At 43.0% G+C, this 23,503-nt stretch overlaps 1 protein-coding gene across 3 annotated transcripts; it reads right to left on the reverse strand.

Annotated features, from left to right (window-relative positions):
* Nucleotides 1–62: 62 nt before the first annotated feature.
* zhx2a (zinc fingers and homeoboxes 2a) lies at nucleotides 63–22,242 on the reverse strand. Of its 3 annotated transcripts, none has more exons than XM_086154588.1 (14): nucleotides 22,159–22,242; nucleotides 21,939–22,036; nucleotides 8,441–8,954; nucleotides 7,513–8,202; nucleotides 6,956–7,168; nucleotides 5,959–6,222; nucleotides 5,580–5,795; nucleotides 5,292–5,376; nucleotides 4,895–5,080; nucleotides 3,328–3,737; nucleotides 2,361–2,598; nucleotides 2,097–2,256; nucleotides 1,512–1,651; nucleotides 63–486 (listed from the first exon to the last, which is right to left on the reverse strand). In XM_086154588.1, exons 3-13 carry the CDS (start codon nucleotides 8,537–8,539, stop codon nucleotides 1,534–1,536), a joined length of 2,679 nt encoding a protein of 892 aa, XP_086010714.1. In that variant the 5' UTR covers nucleotides 8,540–8,954; nucleotides 21,939–22,036; nucleotides 22,159–22,242; the 3' UTR covers nucleotides 63–486; nucleotides 1,512–1,533. The 3 variants fall into 3 exon arrangements, with proteins under 3 accessions (XP_086010714.1, XP_086010715.1, XP_086010712.1); XM_086154589.1 differs by having other exon boundaries at nucleotides 21,939–22,041; nucleotides 22,159–22,197; XM_086154586.1 differs by lacking the exon at nucleotides 22,159–22,242 and having other exon boundaries at nucleotides 21,939–22,094.
* Between the last annotated feature and the right edge of the window lie 1,261 nt (nucleotides 22,243–23,503).

The raw sequence follows: 23,503 nt of genomic DNA on the forward strand, positions 1-23,503 counted from the left end.
AAAGATTACTCGCATACTGAGCAATTTTGAAAATGTACAATTTTCAAAAAAATAGGATTGACGTTTTTTTTTTTTTTTTAAGCAAATAAAATTATACACTTTGATCCTAAAACAAAACAAAAAGGATTTGGGGTGCCAAGTCAGTCTGCTTTTTTTTTCTTTTTTAAAAAATGTAACAAAACTTGCCCTCCCAGTAAAACTGTACAAACTTTTTTTTTTAATACAGAAAAATATTTACAAGTATGCTTCTTGTACTAAAAGCGTAGTAGTAGTAATAGTAATAGTAATGGTAGTAGTACTAGTAGTAGTAAGAACAATGCGTCAAGTCCAGCTTTGGCACTCCTCTTAATGTCAGCATATGCACCACCTTTTAGAGGAACTCTGGAGTCCCTGCATTTGTGATGACGTCACAGGCAGAGAGTTCCCATCACTGGTTCCGAGTTTGGTCACCTTGAGCCGATACATGCAGTTGCTGGGTCACCTCATCTGGAGAGAAGTCAGACACAGTCAGATGCAGAACAACATTAACATCTGGAAACGTGAGCTCGAACAGGTCATGCTATCAGGATGCCTCCAACCCTTTCTGCCTACAATTGAGCACCTTGAATTTGTAGTGTTATGTCAAAATGTCCGTGTGACAGAAATATGCTACGATAATCAAAACTATTTGTGACCACTTTGACAGTGAGATTTAAAGTATAAAACGGCGATGGAAATTTTAATTTAGTTTACTTATGTGGCCGTACCTTTCCTATGAGCACCGGCAAGCACTCAAGTAAAGCTCACGGGTTTCCCAATCTTTCTGAGTAAAATGCTGTCGGGATCTTCTTCCAAAGAAATAACTCTTCTTGGTCAGAACGCAAAAACAGTCGACATTTCATTGACTCACCATGACTGTCACTGCTGAACTCGATAACCTGAAACATGATGACGGCTGGGAAAAAGTGTACCCGAGTGCACTTGCAGCTCTGCCTCCCTCTGACAGTAATTCTGTGTGCATGTGTGTGTAAATGCTAATGATGGGGTGGTCCAAATGCCATCCTGCCGTCCCAGGATGCTATTTTTCTGAAGGACCAATCACAGTTAATTACACACTAATAACTTCCTGGGAGGACGGAGGCTGCAGCTGTGGCAACTTAAAGGAACGTTTCACAAATCGATTTACTAACTGAAGACAAGTCACAGAATGAAACTCTGTTATTCCTGCTCAGGATCGTGCAGGGACTGGACTTAGTGATGAAATTCAGAAAAAAAAACTGATGCTGACATGGTAGCGGTCATGGCTAATTTCTGGGTCTGTTTTTTCCAAACTCGTGATGAAAGGCAAGGTCTTCACACAAAAGCTGCACTTTGGCGTTTCGGCAAACAAGACCCAGATTTTAGGCTATCATGATTTCTGGCACAGTAAGTAGAGTTTTGCAAAAAAAAAAAAAAAATCAAAAAATAAAAAAAGATGTGCTTCCATTCAAACTTCATTCTTGTTTATTATGGCAGTGAATGTATAAACATACCTGTTCAAATCTAAGGTTTGATTCAACCGGTGACCCTTCCAGATTGCTCCAATGTCAGGACATCAGTATCTGCTGCCAGCTTCTGTCGCTCTAATCCTTCTTCACTCTCCTCTCCCACTGCCACAGTCACCTTTACCCACCTGCCAAACAGACGCGAACACACAAAGTTGTTTGGGAAAATTTTTTAAAGAGGAGACATTTGATTCAAAGGTTCTTGTGAAAGGACTATACCCTGCATTAATATAAACTGCTAATTCACTCGTGCAACATGCACGATTTGGTCTTCCTTTATCATTCTCCAGTCAAAAATCTATCCTCCTGCACTTGAATGTTTGACCTTCACACTGTGTATTGAATTATATATGTGCTATTACACTTAACAGCATTTGCAGAACCATGTTAGACAAGCTTTACAGAATTTATTATCGTCCGCAAGGGCTACTTTTTTTGGATTATTTACCAACTAATATTGCTCAAATACTATTTTTGCAACCTGATGTTGGGGATGAACCTGTCATTTAAAAAAAATGAAAACTGCCCGACGGTTAAATAAACTAAAGATAAAGGTCAGTTCTGTCCACCCACCTCCCTTTGTCAGAAGTGATGGCGCTAGTCTGGTCCAGTTTGGCTCGGCTCCGGTCCGTCACACTGTGTGCAAGTCTGTCAGTCAACCACTGGACTGTTTCCTCGTTAGATAGCTTGGAGGTCTCCGTGGCTGCTGCTGTGTTCTCTGCGCTTTCCTCTGCTACACCAGAAGATTTAAAAAATTAAATTTTTTTTTAAAATAATTATTAAAAGTTGCGCCCCCCCCCCCCCGAATGTACAAAGGTAGATGCACACAGAATATACCTTTAACTTCCGGGGAGACCTTTTGTTTTTTCTCACAACCCTGTCCATTCTGCTCTTGGGCGGGTTTTTGTTGTTCGACAAGGCTTTGGTGCGCTTCTAGCCAGTCAAGGCTACCACCATTCTTGAGGGCGGAGCGGTGGTCCTTAAACCAGCGGACAATGTCGGTGCGTCCAAGGCTTGTTTGGGCTTCCAGCTGGCTGTACTCCTCAGGAGATGGCCATTGGGTCCGACAGAACATCTGTGAAAGCGAGCAAAAATAAGTGTCGAGACAGACTTCCTGTTGATGTACTGTGTTTTGCAAGGGTGAAGTGATCAATAACTTCAAAGCTTTTAATAAAAAGTTGTCAAAACTTAAAACAAACAAACCGACTGAAAAAAATTACCTTCTGAATACTTTTTTAAATGCAAAGGGCATTTATATTTCTAGAAACTAAGAAGCAATCTAAGGGTTTTTTGTTTAAATTGTTCACAGGTGACAAAATAATATTAGTAATAATTATTAATGCAGGCGTCAGATAACAGGTTATATGTATGCATTGTAATTATTTTGAATTCTTTTTGGAGATATTGAACAGTTGTATTATATGCTTACCTTCAAGTACCTTTACAATACCTTCTCAACAATGGCTATTTAGGTTTACCACTTTTAATTTTTTTTTTTTCGCTTTTCAAATCTTTGTACTTAAGACCTTAAAACACTTGATAGCCTTAACCTTGACAATTTATATTTTATCGTATTTCTTATTCTCCCTCCTTCCCACTATTATCTATTATTGTAATGTTTTTGCTTGAAACTCTGGCACAACAATTTCCTTCAGGATGAATAAAGTTGTTCTCATCTCATCTCATCTCAAATTTGATCAATTTATCTAATCTCTTTAAAGTCACAACACATCATTTGCAGCCGATCTGAGTTTTAAGGTTCGATTTGGCTTGAGATTCTCGCATCTTCATCCAAGGTTCTCACCTCGCGGAGAAGGGTCAGTGAAGTGCTTGAGATGGGAGCTGGGCTCGTGGAGATGGAGAGGATCGGGGGGTGGGGAGAGGAGGAGGAGGAAGAGGAGGAGGTGAGGATGGGAGGAGATGCGGAAGAGGACAGGGCTGGGGGATGAGGGGAGGAGACAGCAAGGACGGGAGGGGAAGACGAGGACGAGGACGAGAGGAAAGGCGGGAGCGGTGACGAGCGGGGAAGTTTCGCGTCCTGCTCGTGATGAGAAGCCCCGTTGAGCAACGCTCCGGGCCTGTCCGCTCTCTCCTCTGTGTTCTTTGACGCCATGCTGAGTAACGCCTTCTCCATGTTGTCCCTCAGGGCGCGGCGCTCAGAAAACCAGCAGTCCACCTCAGTCTTGGACAACCTGGTCTCCTGGGCCAGCTGGTCTACAGGAGAGGAAACAGTTCGCTGGATCAGACAGACCGCTTCCTATGAAGTCTGGGAACTCGGTGTCCCATGAGCAAACTTAAAATGTGCTCATTAAAAACATCTTTTGCTATTCTTGTCAGGCAGGCGCCCACCAAAGGCTGCAGTGTCTGATTTCGGGTGGCGGAAAATGAAGTAACAAAAAAAAAAATGAAATAATATAAATAGAAGAAAGTATGGCTGAACTTGTTTAAAGAACTTTTTAATCTAATTTATCCACACAGTGAGCATGAAGGACTTGGCAAAAGCACAATTATTACTTGAACATACAAGTCTGGCCCATTTCTCTTCATTCAATTGTAAAAGCTTTGAAACTTAGCTTCCAGATCTTTTTCTCTACCACTTTCATATCAATGCGCTATCTGAGGGGCTGATTAGCCGCCAAACCGGAGGAGGGCTTATGTTTCTGTTCTTGCATGAAGCAGTTCCTACGAATAAAGCTGACTGGCCCATTCTGTGTATTCAGATTAAATGCCAGGAACTGGCTGCATGCATGATTCAGTAACTGAAAGATATATTGTTTTCAAGCATTGCGTGTACATTCACGAGTTAAGTCAGTGCGGCCAATTTTTACTACCCATGCAATGTTGATAATAAAAATAAATGAATTCAGTTTAAAACTTTGGTTCGAAACAGATAATATTATGTATTTGTATATGCCTCGTTCTCCTCCAGATATACTGATTAATTTAAAACTTTTAATAAAGTTTCTAGCACAACACAACGCAAACAAAAATCTAGACAACTGAGATTCACCATATTGTTTTTTCAGACTATAATATATAGGACTGCGTATTGACAATGGCCTTTAAACTTGATACATACAATGAATTGTCATAGAATGTCATTTTGGTAATTGGTTATTTCAACATGAAATTGTCATTGATGCTGCAAAAAAAAAGGCTCACTAAATGTGTAGTTTGCAGCATAATGGTACATCTCCAATCCCCCCCCCCCCCGTTAATTTCTGCTTAATGCAGTCCCGTAGACACATCTACGGGAGTGGAGGAGGTTGGAAATGTGTGCATGGAAAACGGACAAACTGTTGTAGATAACAACGGATAAACTGTGCGTCCCTCTATCGATAACCCTTGGCAGCCCTGATGAGATAGCGCACCTAGCTGTTTGTCAGTTGGAGAGCCGCTTCTCTGGAAACTCTCCTCCAGTGCCTTGAGCTGTTCCGATGTCTTCCCCTTCACCCTCTCCAGCAGGGGAAACTGGCTCGGGACCGCCTTCTTGACAGGGCCATCTTTAGGTGCAGGTGTCACTTCGGCTTTCACCAGTATGGGCGGCGGAGGAATGCCTTCGAGAGGCGCAGAGGCAGAGAAAGATGTGTGTGAGTGTGTGTGACATATCACTGACATGACAACCACATATGCTTATGTTGCTACCTTGCTGCGAATAATTTGTAATCTGATTTCTTCTGCACACCCTCCGGTGACATATGAATAAAATCTTTAAAATACCATGTTACGATTCATCGCTTCAAAATGTGATACGGGACACAAAAATACCTTTGAGATTAAGGAGCCTCTGTTCACTGAACCACTTCTTTATCTCTCCCCTGGACAGCCCGGTGGTCTCTATCAGCCTGTAGATCTACCAAAATGACAAGGTGCGTCGTAAAATAATACGACAACCACGGGTGTTTATCAGTGGCAAACTGTTTTTTTTTTTTTTTTTTTTTTTTTTATCTCGTAAAATACAGGGCCACTAAATTAGAAAATAAAAACTGACACAAAACGTGTTAAGACTTGGGTGGCTAAGGCACAGAAAATATTGCATCACTCACATATTCTTACCTCATCTTCCTCAGGGAAAGGGCACTGTGTGTAGCTGGCTCTCAGTACTGAGAGTTGCTCCGCTGTTTTATTAGGGTCAACAGTGAAGCTCAGCACTTTGGATGACGTAGGCTTGGACGTGGCTAGGGGCGCCGAAATAGTTTGAATGATGGAGGGCCGTTTACTCTCTTTGGTGATTAAAGGAGAAGCCAAAGGTCTTTTGAGCGACTGCGCCACCTGAGGGAAAGATGTTAGACATCGGTGAATGTGCTTGAATGAATTTTCACAGTTTTATTACTTTTGCCATTAACACGGGCTGCCGGTGTCATGCATAAGAGCATTCGTCAATTTTGATCATTCTCTGTGAGATGCGGATTTTCGATCTGTGGGGTTTTTGTACCTGATTTGCCACCGTGAGTGCCAGAGGTGCAGACGTGCCAGTGGAGCCATTGGCTACGGGAGTCAACACCAGGCTGGTTTGCCCCAGTAGCTGACAGGGGAGAGACTGGAGCACAGAGGCTGCAGGCTGCATGGATTTGGAGGCTGCGGTGACAGTAGATGGGTTGGTGGATGATTGAGTGTTGATCTGAGGCGTCACAACCGTAAAGGTCTGAGCCACGGAGGAGATTGTGCCATTGAACATTTTCTTCCTGGCTTCTTCCACCTGATATTGGATAAAAGTACAAATGCACATTGAAAAAAAAAAAATGTAAGAGACCAAAGTCGTCTTTATGACGCAGTGACCATTAAATCAACTGGTAACTATATTCTAGAAAACAGAGCGATAGAATAGTGTAACTATGACAGTTATTATAGTGATGCAAAAATAATGTGATTTGAAATGTTAAAATATAGCCTTCATCATTCAAAGATTTTGCTCATGAAAAGGCATGTGTGTGAGTGTACGTTTGTGTACGTCTTTGTCAAAAAATAAAAAAACCCCAGCTTACTGTTCTGTATATTTCCTGTGCATCTTGTATTTGCAAGTGTTATTTGCAGTGCTTATGTCCTCTATTGTAAGTCGCTTTGGATAAAAGCGTCTGCCAAATGTAATGCAATGTAATGCAAAAGGCCGCTGAAATTGTTATTTCAGAATTGTTCAACTTTTAATTGAATGTTGTTTATATTGTAGGATTTCAAATTACCCCCTAAAAATAAATCAGTTAACCTCTCGTGCAATATTATTCAAATGTTTTTGCATCCCCCCCCAAGTCATCTTAATACGCCTATGATTATAAACTACTGCTATTCTTGAATCTCAAGCATTTCAAACATCGAGCTGTATGCCATACAGCCAGCATCCCAGTGGACACCATTCAGAGCCTTTTGACTGATAAGAAAATGCAAATCGTGACAGAGAGTCAGAAGAAAAGGAAACTTTCAACTTGAACTCCCACCTCCTCGGGTGACCAGCTAATGCCCTGTTTGAGCCTCTGCGTTGTAAACCAGACTTTGATTTGCTCCTCTGGATGCTTGGAGACGGCAGTGAGCCAAGAGAGCTCAGCCTGCGTCGGGTAGGGGAACTTGTTGAAGGAGGAGATGAGTGTCAGGTTGTCATCCAGTGAGGGATTGTATTTGGTTGTGTTTAGGGGCACGGCAATCTTCGGCACCTGGGATAAAACGGCAGATGATTTTGACTTAAATATTTCGCTTGCTTTGGGGAATACTCATTCTATAATAAAGTTCAAGCATTAACATTAGTGATGGGTCAACAAAAAAGCATACATAGGTTTTTTTGTCCTCAAATCCAGGTTTCATTGACTCCCCACATAGTACATCTTGTATATGTCCCCTTCAAGGCACATTAAACAGGTGATCTACCATGCTTTTAGTATCTTTTAGCATGCTATCACAACAGAAGCAAAACAAATAAAAATGGATACCGACATGTTCAATCCAATCCCCCCCCCGGAATCTCTTGACTTCTACCGGTTCTCGCCGTTTGCCGTCTTACCTGGGTGAAGTTAAGAGGCCGCTGTAAGGAAGGCATGATGTGAGAAAGGCTGTCCGCTTTGAGGAGCGTCGACTCCGGGATGATGACCGTCCCGTTCACGTTGAGAGCTGTGATTGCTTTCTTGGTAAAATCCGGTGTCAACTTGCACATCTGGGACTCAGTCCGTTTATCTGATGACATTAGTTTTGGTTTCCCCACCTTCACTGTGGTGGATTTGCTGAGCAGTGCAGTGCTAAGCTCCTCTCTGCCAGAAATGGCATTGGAAGTGTTGTAAATGACTGCATTGTTACTGCAACCCTCTATTGTCTGTTCCAAGATGGTCTGATTGTTCATTTTGATGCGTTTAAACTTGAAGTTGCTTTCCCCGGGATGACACCTTTCATTGTGTTCCGTCAGGGTGTCAAACTTCTTCGTGTTGAAGTTACAAACGGCGCACAGGTAAAGGGGATTGAGGATGACATTAGGGTGGTTCGCATCTACGTGCTCCTTGAAAGTGTTAAGGTTCTGTGTGGAGAACGGGCAGTACTTGCACTCGTAGCCCCTTTGCGGCCTACGCGGGAGCTTAGACAGATCTGGGGGCTCCGTCACCAGGGTGTCTGGACCTGGCATGCAATCAGAGGTCTTTCCCAATAGATCCATCGACAGGTCTACGTCCGTCTCCATCGGACCCTCCTCGGAATGGTTTATGGTCTGTTGGACGAAGGGGGTAGATTTGGAATAAAAACGCTGTTAAACAAATGTTACCTCTAATCTGTACAAAATGTAAGTATCATTATGATGGTCAATTTAATGTGCAGCATAATTTCATTTTTTTTTTCAAAAGAATGAGTTCTAGGAATCAGAAACCACGATTGACGGTAAACACTAAGTCGATTACACTCTGGTTTCTATCCTGAATAAAAAGAGACTATTTATATCGAAAGCGTACCTTCATGCTATGTGATTCCTCGGCATCATCATCCAACTCCACCATTGTCTGCTCTGGTCGGATCATGCAGGGAGTGGAAGCCTTCCGCCGGCTGGACATGGTGAGGGTGAATAAAGGGTTTGTCCTGTGGACAGCTGCCCTTGGTTGGTGCTTGTGCTTGGCCAGGGATTTTGCGGCGAGACAATGACCGAGGGGCCAGCGATGGAGGGCTTCTGTCAGAATGATGGGTGGGAAGATAGCTGTAGGTGCCGCTGAATAGCCAGGAGGACTAGCTTTTACCGGGACACAGATGTCTCCTTGTATCGGGGACGTAGCAGGCACAGAAGGGAGCCTGGTGCTGGACTGAACAGCTAAAGAGTCTGAGGTAGAATCCTCTTCTGAGCGGGGTGAGGGGCAGGAGAGACGCCCGGGTAATGGGATGAGATGACCGCTTTTGCGTTGTGTAGGCTGGGCTCGCTGACAGTGTCAGCTCCGCTGTTGGTCGAACTCTTGGCCGTACATGACAGGATGCTACCTGGAGGAGGGAATAGATCCTTTTAGAAATACCTCAAACCATTCAATCGCTGAAGATTGCAAGGCTGTCAGGGCACCGCGATGCACTGTTTAGTCATGATCCGGTGTGAAAGTTACATAGCAGGGGGTCCAATTTAATCTATGGTGTATTGACTAAAACGTCATTAGACTACTTGTATCACTTTATATAAATGCTTACAAGGTGCAGTTGTTGCATGACTTACAAGAGTAGAAAGGCTAGTCATTCACGGGTGTAGAATGAGATGATCGCTCAAATCAATATGACCATTTTTCAAGGTGATATGTAGAATATTTACATTAACAATGATATTTGCTTGAATGGGGGTTGGATGTCACTGCTAGCCATTAAATGCCAAGTACTTGATTTATAATACTGTCAAGTGTTGATAATATACATGATAGTTTCGAAGTTCAACGTGTATACAACGTGACACCTCCTTTCTTGTGACCGATCAACTTGTTTATAGACCAACCTCGCATTAGATGCCAAGCATTTTGAACTTAAATGTAACTACTAGTGCACCTGGTAGTTAAACTAGTCAACAGTCTCATGTGTTCAAATGGACTCATACAACAATTGGAACATTGCATGTTATAATTACATGTACATTTGATACTTTTATACAATATGCTGATTGTAGCACTTCCTACTGTATATGGAGTATCGGCCAATTTCAATATTAGAAGTTTTGTCTAAAATATACTAGCATACTATTGTATGAGCTTCATCTATAATGAGATAGCTCTTCCCCTTACTTTCAGTTATAGGACCTACTGTGATTTCTTACTCTATCTGAAAACAGCTGAGGAGCAGTAGACGTTACAAAACAATGGGAAAAGACCAACAGTTTGTGACTTTTAGACTCTTAAAGGTCATATCAGGACACCGTGGTGGTGGCCGAGGGGTTAAGGTGAAGACTGTGACAGTCCTTGATCACATCCAGCTGGGGACCTTTTTGTATGTCATTCCCCATCTTGCTCTCCTAATTTTTCTGTCGTCTCTATAAATATTCAAGCTCAGTGAAGGGGACGTCCACGGGTGGCTATTTTGTGATACTGCTGACAAGCAGACAGATTGGGGTAAATGTAAATTTAAAATAACAGGCGCAATTGATTTTATAATTTCCCAGTCGTGGGTGGATGGATATCTTTGTCTTTCTTGCCTAAAAGCAATGTGTTGTGCTCTTTGATGAGGTTAGGCAGCACGTTCCAACTCTGGAAAATGTGCCTCCAGAGTTGCTTCCAACTACAGTGGTTTTGAGCGGTTATGTTGCACTTAGAGCTATATTAAGTATTAACGGACCACAGACCACTCAGAATTCCAAATCTGCTTTTTCTTAATAAGCCCCCTATGGTGTTCAAATGGTTGAAGTAGATGCTGGAGATGATTTGATATCCACATGGCAGATAATTGGAATTTCAATAAGTCATATCATAGTAGTCAAAAGGAACGAGTTCAATGTTATATGTATATGAATTCCTACTATTTCGATCCTGCAAGAGACACATTTTACTTTCGCTTGAATGTGACTGATTTCCGATCGCAACTGACTTTTACAGCATCCCCCTGCAGCATCAGTTTGCTGGGCCTGCTGATATTTAAACGGACATTTCTCACAATACAGCTGTATTCATACTCTGCAACAGATACGCAGAGTGTGAATAAAGTGATACAAAACCGTATTAAATGTACCTCTTTAAAAACCAAGGCCAGCTTTATTTTGGAATTAGTGACATGATGCGCTAATACAAAATAAATAAATAAATAAATGATAAATAAGAGATATTTAGTGAGCTGGGGAACGTTTTCCAGACTAGCATGAAAGGAAGAGTGAGACGAATATCTGGATCTGGCTGGAAAACTTAATTGATATTCTAGAAGACACACCAACTGTTAATACTCGTACGCGCTGGTGTAAAACTCAAATGGGTCAAGGCAGCAGCAATGTTTTTAGTCGGGGTATAGTGAGGTTCCATGAAACTAAGGCTGCATGTACGATGAATATAATCGTTCAAATCTACTTGACTTAATAAATGAGAAATGAAAATAATCTTAATAGTCTGGATAATCTCATTTTGTAAACTGGGAACTGTGCAACCACAGAATACAAAAGGGGATAATGACAATAACGCTACTTTGCTGCAACTGGCAACTAAACGTCTAAGCAAACCATGAAAGCTTTTACTTGTCAGTCTTCTTATCGTCCCAAGATATCACAACACTTAAAAAACCCCACGGAGGCATCATTAGAATGCAGACTCATTAGCATGGTGTCGCTATAGCAACTGTGGACGTAGCGCTGTAGTCAAGTAGCTGCTACATCTGTGGTAATGATGGAGACTGTATTTGTATGGTGATGACCTACAGAAATGTGATGTTTTTAAAAGGTGAGGTGAGTCCCAGCTGATCAAAATATGCAGACATCCTCATGGAAATAAAAAAAAGAAGAGATCTTGCAGACATAACTTCATGGTATCTCAGATCCAGGGCTCAAAGCATGCTTGATTAGTTTTTAGAGTTTTCTTCACTTCATTCAATGCTAATGGAGCAGTCCAAAAAACACTGAGTTTCAGGATAAACGAGATGTCACAAAGGGAGGAAAAATGTTTTCCTGTAGCAAGAGAGGTTACGTAATTATTGCACTAGCATAAATATGTTAGTATCGTGGAGCATACTTACATACTACTTATAGCCACTCAGTGTTTGTACTTCCCTAAAATACACAAGACATTGCAAACACCCTGAAAAAAGAAACTGAAGATGCAGTTGGCAGACGCATCTGAAGTGCTACTCTATATGACCTGCTGCGCTTCTGCTGCATCATTGCTGACACAGCCTGAACACTTTTTGGACTTGCTGATGAGGAGCGTGGCTTACGAAAAATGGAGAACGCATCATGTTGCATGGTAGCGAGACTCATACCACCCACTGGCGTGTTTGTGTGAGCCCACACAAACAGAATGGAGTGGGGATGAGCAATGTTTGACATATACATATTAAGCTGTGAACATAAGTCCTTCAGAGCTTAATGTCATTTGCTATCGGGGTGGATTTTATTAAATTACCATTCAGTCCTGCTGACAGAAAATAGTAAAACATATCGTGCCTGGTTTTACCCGAATGCGGGACGAAAATAAACTAAATAAAAATCTGCCCTGTAATTTCCGTTGCAGGCGAGTTACTCTTGTGTGCGCAGTCAGACAGAAAGTGCTAAACACTGAGGATGAACTGGTACCAACAGCCTTTTCCTCTCTGCTCATTTTCATCAGCAGTGGGAGGGGCTGATCTCCCGTTGCCTTGACTATGGATCTAATGAATGCCATCACTGAAACAATGTATTGTTACAGTGATGGACATAATAACCAAAATAAAACTTACATCGGAACATGCTGATAAATTCATGTCAACCTTTAGAATGCGGTCCAGTCAAATCATAAGAATAGAAGGATAGTGTCTGTAAAATTCTTGCTTTGAGATGCTGGGTTATAAAAATCTCCTCTGTGGGTGTGAACAAAAAAAACAAACAAAAAAACGAGATCACAGTTACATTTTGGACAGTAGATCAAGCATTTGAGCTTTCAAATATTTAACTCCTTCTAAATCCAATAAAAAAAATTAAACGAATCCCGATGAAATAAATACCTGGCACAAGGTTTTGGAGCCCAGGTAAAATAGTCAGTCTCCCACCTGTTCCTCAGTGTGTCTAACCTCGGCTGCCAGTCTGCATGCAGGCTGTGCTGAAGCCACAACTCCCAACTGCCTGAACCTTCATTAAACTTGTATGAATACTCAGGCTGGCAGCCCACTGCCTGCCAGTCTGTCTGTTTGCCTATTGTCTGTCTGTCTGTCTGACTGTTGCATTACATGGTCGGAGGTCTTATTCTGTCTGAGTGAGCTACTTTTAAGGAATTGCAGCAAATGCATATATCGTCCCGCAAAGCAGTCAATTGAAGCCACGCAGAACACATGAAAACAGAGACAGCAGATGACATGAATAACCGCAGCGGTACTATAGGAAGGTTCACATATAGAGCCATGAGAGAATTCTGTACAGACGAGTCACAGCAGCACGCTCCACTCCGATCCTATTTTGGAGGTTTTGTTAACTTAAGTGTCATAAGGTAATCACAATTGCTCTTATTCTGAACTCCAAAACGATAACACCGAAAATGCACCTGCAGTCAAACCTGTCATTAACCGAGGCCCACCTTTATACCGAGTAAACAGTATAGGTTATTGCTACAGAACTTATGGGTTACCATGGTAACTGCATGTTAAAAAGTCATACAAAGGTGCATCGAGCTTTCCACAAGGCCGCGCGCAGGCTGAGGTGCGAAACAATAGAGATACAGCCTCCTTCCAGATTGACCAAACAAACACCAAGCTGATCAAGTGGCAGGATCTGGCGGAGCTTCTGGCTTCTTTGTTGTGGCAGCTAAAATAAATGCTTGGGCACAATCAACCTACTGGCAGAATTTTCATACAGGCAGGCAACATAAACACCAGGGTATACGAATGGCAACTTCTACACCTGCCCCATTTGGAAGCCATGCACGAAGAGGTAAACACCCAGTTAGCCTTGAGGTCGAGAAGAACAAGCACAAGTCAAGACAGCTGCATTCAGTGTAACTCACTACCATACATACTACCATGTAACGCAAAACAAAAAGTGGGAGGGAAAACATGCCGATTTGTTATTGGCGCTGCACGGAGTAACTGTCTTGGTTGTTTTGAGCGCCTTTTCCCTTCTATCTGCTTGTTCCAAAAGTAAAGCTACGGCAGTGAGGATGACAATGTGTGTATTCGAATTGTGTGGGCTGAAGAGAAGCACCTCAACCATTTATACAATGTGTCCCAGCAGGGGTGTATGAGGCACAAATTTTGACTGTCGCAGAATTAATTTAAATCTCATCACGTGGCTTCTCGAGAGAAGCAAACTGCTGCACAGTGTTCAAGTACTGGGTCTGATTTGCACAGCAACAGAGCAGGGATACTTTTTTTGTAAGCTGCGCTGAAGATTATAGGTAGATATATGGTGAAGATGAGATTATTTCCACAACGGCCTGATGCAGGTTTTAGCCGGTGCTGATAGTCACAGAGAGGTTAAAAAAAAAGGGATTACTGACAATTTAGGAATTGTGGCTTGGACATGTAGTGGGTAGGAAATTTTAAACATCAAAAGGTGAACTGTGTCTCTAGCGTGCTAATTAAAATGTGGTACCGTTTTATCCAGTGCAGTTAATTTGAATTTACATTTTAACAGCTATAAAGTGTGTGCCTGGCAGTCTGACATTTTTCACTTGGGATTTACTCAAATATATTCCATTCAAACGTGCATTTGCATTTGCATTTGCTTTTGCGTCAGGCAGCCCTCAGCTCTTTTGATTGACGAGAGCCTCGTTTTTGTCAAGAAGTTAGAGAAAACTAGTGTGGCCCATCCTATGAACAACAAATAATGTGGTTTATGGAATGAACGACGGGAAACCTTTCAACTGGGAAACACTGCATTTAGTCAGGCGTCCAACATTCCACTTTACTGGCTTTGTAAAACATCAGACAGATCTGTCTCCAAACCGAACATGCTGAGGTTTAAGTTATAAAAATATACAAGTGTCACAGACTGAATTACTGTGGTTATAATTGTATCCACAACTGAAAGTATGCATGTGTGGCCATGGGTGGAAATGAAAGTTAGATCAGTGTACCAGCAACAGTTAGTGTTGTTATCGATATAATGTACATTGTTTTGTGTACCATGTGGAAAACAAAACAAAATGTACGAGTCATCATCCTGTTAAGTCATGATAACAAATTTTGTAGTTTAAACCCTTAGTCTGAGACGTGATCTTTATTAAGCATATCATTTGTGTACATTTAGGCCTGCAACATGATTATTATCTGAATATCTGGGTCTTAACCATCAGTGTAATGCATAATTTGCAGGAAGAGAGTCACTCATGAGAAGGGATTTAGATTCAGATTCAGATTCAGATTGTGCATTTCAAAATTAGGTACTAAAAAGGACTTTACTCCAATCACTCTATCCAGGGTTATAGACAGTAGTGCATTCTTATAGTACTGAAAAACTGTACCATGATTGTTTTTTTCCCTTTTCGCATAACACTGAGCGTCTTCTAATTAGGCACAGTCAGTGCTGCATAATTTACCTGCAGTATTACAATACGCATTTTAACGAATGATTCTGACCAAAAAGCCGACGAGGCTCTAAAAATTCATCTGATCTATTTTAACGACGCACTGGACAGATACCGCGTATTCCAAAAATATTAATTACATATCAGATCGTTGCATCCTTTCCTCACGCTAGCCTGAATACGATATGCATCACCAGCTCAATATGTTCTACCTGTGCGCAGACTTGTGGGGGTTGTAAAAGTGTGACAGTGTGGAAGTTCTTCAGTGTCAATGTTCAGGACACAAGCTGTTAGCCTCGTCTGGAGTCCCTGCACTTGATTGAGTTTCATTTTTGAAATTGCTGAATATTAATTTTCCCTCAAGCCCTGCTATGAGACGACTCTTAACTTCCCACTGTTCTTAATTTGCATTTTGCAGCAAAACGCTTTCCATTACCAAACTTCCCATGATAAGAGGTACATTTGTTTTTACTTCTTTAACAAGGAAAAAAATGAAATGAAAAAAAGCTTAATGCAGACTGTGTTGTCTTGGCTTTTCTTTGTTCCACTGCATTAACTTCCTCTGCTGCCCTTGCAGTGTTCTCCCCTGACAGCTCTGTAGCTCCACATACTGTATCTTCTCCAAGAGGCCTACCCCCCCTCATTGCCGAGCTATTTGTGTTGCAAAGAATTTTATCAGACACTAATGTATCCATATTTTGAAAAACTGTACATCACTCCGAAGTCAGTGAAATATTTGTCAGCCTTTCCTGCAAACATGGACTCAATATAAAAAAAAAGTTCCTCAAAATGACTTTTCATTATTATTTTCTGAGAAACAGGGCCATCAAGGCACTGATCTGCATTTGGTATGCTAAGTACAGTTAACCCTCCTCCAAACACTTTTCAAATTTGTAAGATTCCCAATCCAGGATTGCTTTGGGTTTCAGTCCCACTATTTTCTTCAGCAATTTTCTCTCCTCATCTGTTGCCATGTTTGATTAGCCGGTTGACTCCTCAAAGCTAAAAGCCTCACCGGCAACCTCATTCCTACATCAATGGTCGCAGATTGAATTCTGTTGACTTCGAGGTATACGATATTACAAGCCAGTAAAATGAGAACATACTTTCTATTAGGACATGCAATTTTTGCTTCTATCGGATAATGACACTGGAATACTTGATTTTAAGGGTATAAAAAAATACAGATGTAGAAAGGCTATAACTAGAGATACTACTTTTACTTCAATGATAAAGGCTTAGCATTTCCATAACAGTAAAGGATATAGACAGATTTTTTTTTTTTGCTCATTTTATAGCCATTCCTCTAAAAATTTGATACAGTGAAACAAAACTATAGAAGTTTTTTTTTCAAAGAAGAGGTTTTCAGGTATGATTTGAGCAGGGATCATGCTATTCATTGTAGGTTTGTCTTAACTATACGTTTGTTTTTCAGTTGGGGAAAAGTGAGCCACTAAAGCAAAAGGGGGCTGCATTTTGACTCGTCTCCCTGAGGTTTATCACTATGGAGCAATTTTAAATACCTCTTCCTGAGGTCTCCATTCAGCTGCATTAGCAGAAGGGAATACGGGAACTTGGTGCAGTCCATTCTGTAGCACTGCAAAGTGGCAGCTCTGCAGACAAGCCAAAGAGTGTCTAATTTCAAGCCATTTCAATGTGTTCAGTCACTTCTAGCTAGTGGCTGAAAAGGACGATTGGGATTTAAATTACAGGTATGACTTCAACTCATGTTGACGATATTTAGCGTTTGTGCTTTTCTTTTTACAACGGTTGATGGAAAATTGTCTTTCTTAAAACTATGCTGCCTGCGTCCTGGCTATCAGGTAAAAACAAATATTTACAGGCTCAGCTCTGCAAGAAGTACATATATTAATGTATGAAAAGATGTCACGTTCTTATCCATGCAAGTGATCTGGCAGTAATGCATTAACATATACTGAGTGAGAGCAATATTTAGAGCGTCTGGAGGAATAAGCTGAGTTGTATCACGGCAAAGAACCACATCAGGAGAGAAAGATCTGTATGTCTAGAGACTTTGAAGGTTTATGTCTGCGCTTGTTGAGAGTCTCAGTGAGCATTCAGTGCTCCTGTGGGGCCCACATGTCAGTCGGTGGCTTCCCTGCAGTGAGTGCGGCTTGTGAATTGTCTTCTCCTCGTTGGTTTCACACCGGCAGCAGGGGTGTGTCTGTGCTATGCCAGCGGCTGACGTGGTGCAGTGCAGAGGGCCTTTCACCAAGTGTTCTGTGCCTCTCATTCCCTTCGCCATCTGTAGCTTTCATTCTCGAGATGAGTTGGATAATAGAGAGGAAGCCAGGTCGCGTTTCCAAGTGTGGATAAGTATGGATGACCTTACATGACACACAGGTTCTAAATGGAATCCGAGGGTTTGAAACCAACTTCTATCCACAGATGGCCTTCTCAGAACTTTAACAATTAAAATTTGTATCCAAAACCTAAGAAATACTTCAAGTTTTTTTTTTTCAAAAAGAAAAGGACTGATTGAACCTCCAAATAGAAAACAGTGCAGTTTAAGACACCTTCAGCTATGACAGTACCTGTTCTGAAGTTCCTATACATATAAGTAGTAAAAGAATAGGGAAGACCCCCCTAACACCCACCCTTGAATACATATTTTCTTTCTCACACACACACACACACACACACACACACACACACACACACACACACACACACACACACACACACACACACACACACACACACACACACACACACACACACACGAGTTGCCCTTTGCATATTGCATCTTTTTGCACTCACTCTCAACTTAGAGGCATTCTGACTCAAGTGTCTTCCTGTCGCCATTACTCTGCTAAAAGCAGAACACCTTTACTGTTTTGTCTTGAAAGAAGCTTCATGATGCGCACCTGCAACAACGGTCTGATCTTTACGGGGGCTCTGATCGGCAACTCCAATCGTATTGCAGGGGAGGTTATTGGCCTGGTGCATATTTGAGTAGAAAAAACAAGAATCAAGAAAGCAGAATTTCCAGGCTGACCAATGACGGGAATATTTCTCTTCCCGAGGATTTGCTGTCTGTTTCCATCTATTACCACACTTACTAGATCATCCAGTGTTGAATTCATGATCCTCCTCTCCTCATGTATTTTTTCTGAGTCTTTTAATTGGTTCCATCCCGCTAACTCCCTCTCAGAAACGACTACAGGTGACGAGCTCATCGCTGCGGTTGCCTAGGTCACCTAAAACGCTGACTGAAAGGCCAACAGAACCAGGAAAGGGAAACAGAAGACCTGAACGAAAGCAGCATATGAATGTTGACGTCATCTCAGAGCCGAGCTGAGCATGATTGGCTGCGATGACCGCAACCTCTGGCCTCTGGACCCGCGGTGACTCATTACGGTTTCTGGAAGTGGATGGACAACTGTGACGTAGGCCACAACTGGATGTGACGTGCACTGAGGGAATGCTGTAAGTTCCTGGTGTGGATGGAACAAAATATGATGGATCACGCCTTAGCTAAGCTAAAAATAATATTAAAAAAACAAACAAACAAACAAAAAAAAACCAAAACAGTGTTGTACATTGGATCGAATAAATGCAGGCACATGAAAATCAAGTGCTCTGTCTTTATCAACAGCTGTAATGTTATAAGCACGTTAATCACTTATGAGATTTCTCAAATCGTCAAATCAAGTTAACTTATTCATTTTCATCCCATTACACTTCACTTTCACTTGAAAGAATGATCCAGATTATTCCTGTGAAACATTCAAAACCTGAATCAGATGTCAGCTCTTGCTAGCATGATTGACACAGACGAGGCCCAGTATAACAGCTAAGAGTAAACGGATAACGGACTAAATCTTCTGGAATAAACTTAACTACTTTCAAAAAAGGAACAACAACAACAAAAAAAAACCTGCAATACAAAAACAAACCGTTTTCATTTTAAGCGCATCTGACTTTTGCCTTCGAGCTCACTGCTTCAGGTCTGATTTAAATAAATCAGTCCAAATCAATCCAAAAAGATCAGCGATGGATTTGACCTTCTTTTCAGTGATGACAATTTTCTATTTAGATGTTTCTGAGAGACTGAACGTTGTACATTTTTCCACAAGCTCGCCACAGCAAACTGCTCAAAGCGTGTAGGAACAAACAGAGCAGAACTCCTCGCAGCTGGATGTTTTGGCTGTGACATTCGAAGAGGTCACAGTGCACTGACAAATGCTGGCTGAGGTAAACGGAGGGATCCAGTAGGGCTTATGTTGTTTATATTATATTTATTTAAATAATAGCAGCAACGAGCCTCGTTGTTAAAATCATTATTTCAGCTGCGCTTTAATGCTGTGTTGCCGTTACAGTGCAGCAATGAAGTGTCACATGTTGTATTGCTTGAAATCCTTGAAGCAATTCTGATTTGAATGGAATTTATTTACATTTTTTTTATTCACCGTGTCCCTTGGCGGAAATAAATTTGGTTTTATCTTTGTATTTCTTACAGTGAGTGCGTACATTTAAAAGCAATTTTTGTGCGTTTTAAACTGCATGATTCGGTAAAAAAAAAAAACGCTTGCCACACAACATCCTAATCGTGGGCCGTGTTTGAAATGCAAAGGTTTACTTTGATCAACAGGAACTCATTTCTTTGATTGCTGGAGTACCAATAAAAACGGTCCCGTTGTCATTGTAAATGATGTAATATTACCTCTGATTTGGCAGATCACAAGTAGCAAACGTGTGAAGAACAAACACGAGCCAAATTTCTCCGCACATGGAAAGAGCAGGAGAGCGCAGCTTAGTATGCGAAGCCAAGTTTATACCCAGAGGAATTGCCGGTAACAAGTATGACAGGAGGGTTAACTGTGCTGTGATCAAAATCACTCAGATCTTCCACTGATTTGGTGGCACAGCTGAACAAGGAGTGTTTAGAAATGCAAAATATCAGGTCGTAGCATGAGGCTACTGTTTTCTAATGAACAGCGTACTTCAAAAAAAGGGGGTTCGGGAACGCAGTCATGGTTTTATTATGGAAAACCCGCGCCAATAACAGACAGCGATACTCTTCAATGAACTGCCCCACGTGCGAGTGTGCAGACCTGTCAAAGGCCAGTGACGATACGCCAGGGTACAAGCGTGTGGAATCGCTGCAAAAATAAATGTGTGTCAGGGGCTGTTTCATAACTAATACAACATTAGACAGGAAACACAAATTTAATCTCAACCTCCACCCGGACAACTAGATCCAATTGTGCAAAGAGGCACGGAGCTACAGCTAGTATGGTAGTTGTGTGTTACTTCCCCTCCCCAGAGTTCATGTCATCCTGGATGCTGTGCTGTCAGAACAGAGTTAGATCACGTCAAATGGCGGTTAGACTTCAACCGGGATGTAATCACTGGCCGATACATAGCTCAAGTGATACATGTTGAAAACATTCAAGGATCTAATCTGTTTATATACAACACAAATCTTCTGGATGCCAAAATTGATAGACGGCCCGACAGTGACTATACGGCGTGACCTGGGATAAACTTTAAAAAGCCTCGGCCTCCTGTGGTATTCCTCTGTGATATTATGTATTTTAAGATTGCTTTTAGAAAGAGACGAAACAAGAAGACCTAATTCTCGAAAGCTGTCGGATTCACCCGACAGCGCGTTGCATGTATTTAGTGTTTACCATACTGGCAGCCGCTGTGTTTGATGGAGCTGTTTGCTCTCTTGTTTATAGCAACTTCACCAAGGATGAGCAACATTTGGGCTGATCTCCCCCCCCAAAAAAATAAATAAATAAATAAAGAAAGGAATAAAATGCATTCTCGGATGCATTGTTTAATATTCCATGCAATCTCTGAAGTTGATGTTTTGGATATGAAGAGCCACATCTGCCTTGTTTTGTCCTCTTTCCTCTGCAGGGCCCACTGCAATCCAAGTGAGCTCCCCTCCTGCTCCAGCCCTGCCTGCCTGCCTGCCTGCCTGCCTGCCTGCCTGCCTGCCTGCCTGCCTGCCTGCCTGCCTGTCTCTCCGCCTGTCTGTCTGTCTGCAGCTCCGGTCTCGCAGGGGAGGAGGCATCACCAGGGGTAACGTTACGCCTACATCACAGAGTCGCCCAAAATCAAAGTCTATAAACAAGGTCGCAGTCCAAAAGTTGCTCTCGGACCCTCCGGGTTCCGCTTCGGCGGGAGCGGATCCGCCGTCGGCGGGTCGAACGCGTACTCTCTCCCCAACCGGCCCGCCCGAAATGTGACAAGAGGGGCTCAGGAAAAAACACCCCCCCCTCCGCCGCCGCCGCCGCCGCCGCCGCCAACCCCCCCCTTCTCGCCATCGACGTAACAACATGTCGGCGGAGGACGGCCATGTTTTGCTGGTTATGTCGACACGGAGGAGGAGGAGGAGGAAAAGTAGACACGATGTTGCTCCCCCCCTTCGCCGTCCGCGGCCGCGGCCTCAACGCGGCGGAGTGAAACTTGAACGCGGCGGCGACAATGTCCATTTTACTACTTGAGGAGGGGGTGGTGGGAAACACACACACACACACGTACACAAACACACACACATGTCGTGTCAGTGGGCAGGTGGAAACGGCGGGCCAGGCAAAGTTCACAAGTTAAAATATGGATAGAGAGGCGTGGGGCTGCCGGGAAGGCGCGGAGGGACGGGGCAAGCTAGGACACGGACACACACACACACACACTCAGCCACATGCGGCTTTAACTTGGAGGGGACTTTTGAGGTGATGCGTGTGTGTGTATGTGTGTGTGTGTGTGGAGGGGAAGGGGGCATGGCGACCCTGTCGAGAAAAAAAAAAAAAAACAGTTTATATTTTCTTACCTGTCCACCGTTTCGGCGCGATGCTCGGGTAAGCGAGGTAGAATCCCGACGCGACCGCTAGCCGTCAAAACCCGACCGACGTCTCCTAAACGCCCTCCCTGGGCTCCGGTAGCCGGGCAGACAACAGGCGACAGGAGAGGAAAAATTGGCGATCACAAGGAGGATCTACGCCAAAAGCCACATGATCGTTGACGTCAGAGTACGTATTTGCATGCCGTACCGGAGCGCCGGTGTCCGTCCATGGCGGGTCCATGCCGCCGTGAGCCGCGAAAAGTTGAGGGGGGCGACCGGGCGGGGAGCGGATCTCTGCCCCGGACCGCGGGGCGCAAAGCCGGGAGCCAAGCGGCGCCGGCCCGCCGGGGTTTCACTGAATATACCGCGGGTTTTTTTTGTGTGTTTTTTTTTTTTTTTTTTTTAGCTTTTCGCCGTCAACTTAAGCCGCCGCTGATGCCTGACGGCGTCTCCGCTCGGACCTGATTGAATATGAAATCATCCGAGGGGGCGTTCGTTTCCGCACCAAGCTCCACCTCCATCATCATCATCATCATCATCATCATCATCATCATCCTCCTCTCTCTCCTTCTCTTTCCCCGCCGGAAATATTTCGATGTGTTGCAGAGGATCTAGTTTTTCGCTGGGATGGGCGACGGGTGTTTGGGGGGGGGGGGGGGGGGGGCTGCATACGTCACCGCCTCAAATGCAGGTTAATCCGCAAAGGTGACTGCGAGGTCAATTGATAGATACTAGTGAGTGAAACCATTACCGGAGATATCGGACAGCTTAGCCGCGTAACAGCGTCCTCCTGTGGACACCGTGGGTTGTTGTGACCTTGGCCCCGCTGTGGTGAGGCTGGAGGCTGGAGGCTGGAGGCTGGAGAGGGGCTCCATCTGAGGGGTGGGGGACACACACACTCCTGCTGAATGTTGCCAAAGATCCCCCCCCCCCCCCCCCCCTTAGTCGTAATGTAAACCTTCCCAATTGGTGATATAACTAATCGATATCGTCACGCATCTGTTGTTGCAGGAGCTGACTCTGTGTTGATAGATGCGATTTTAATGGTGGGCAAAATGTTCAAAGAACAAAACCAGCAAAACATGATTTTCACACAAAAACAAAAAGGATAGTATGCCGACTCCCATTATGTTACGTTACACACGTGAATCCATATTGTTCATATTGCTGGACATTATTAGTATGAAGGGATTGATATATTAAGACAGTCACAAGTTGACTTCGCAGATAGGGCAAGCTATGGAGCGGGATCGCCTGCGGCCAGTGATGGCCCAGCGTGGCACGTCATTATGAATTATATGCACGGGTGTGTGTCTTGACCTCCGCCGAACCCCCGGGGTTCGATCGAACCCAGGTTAAAAACCACCGGATTAGACACGAGGAGGGTTGGAACCGGTTCGATCAGTCTTTAGACTTTTAAGCTGGGCAATAGAGAAAGATGGTTAAGGTTACTAAGCCTTTGAAATATTAGATATTTGAGGCACAAAAGCCTGCAAAGAGAATGTTAGTTTTAACACTTGAACGGACGCAATGCGGTCTGATCATTCACATAT

Source organism: Fistularia commersonii, chromosome 11 (genome assembly GCF_037954325.1).
Source record: "Fistularia commersonii isolate RoL2024-O1a breed Wild chromosome 11, RoL_Fcom_v1.0, whole genome shotgun sequence".
Classification (NCBI taxonomy): domain Eukaryota; kingdom Metazoa; phylum Chordata; class Actinopteri; order Syngnathiformes; family Fistulariidae; genus Fistularia; species Fistularia commersonii.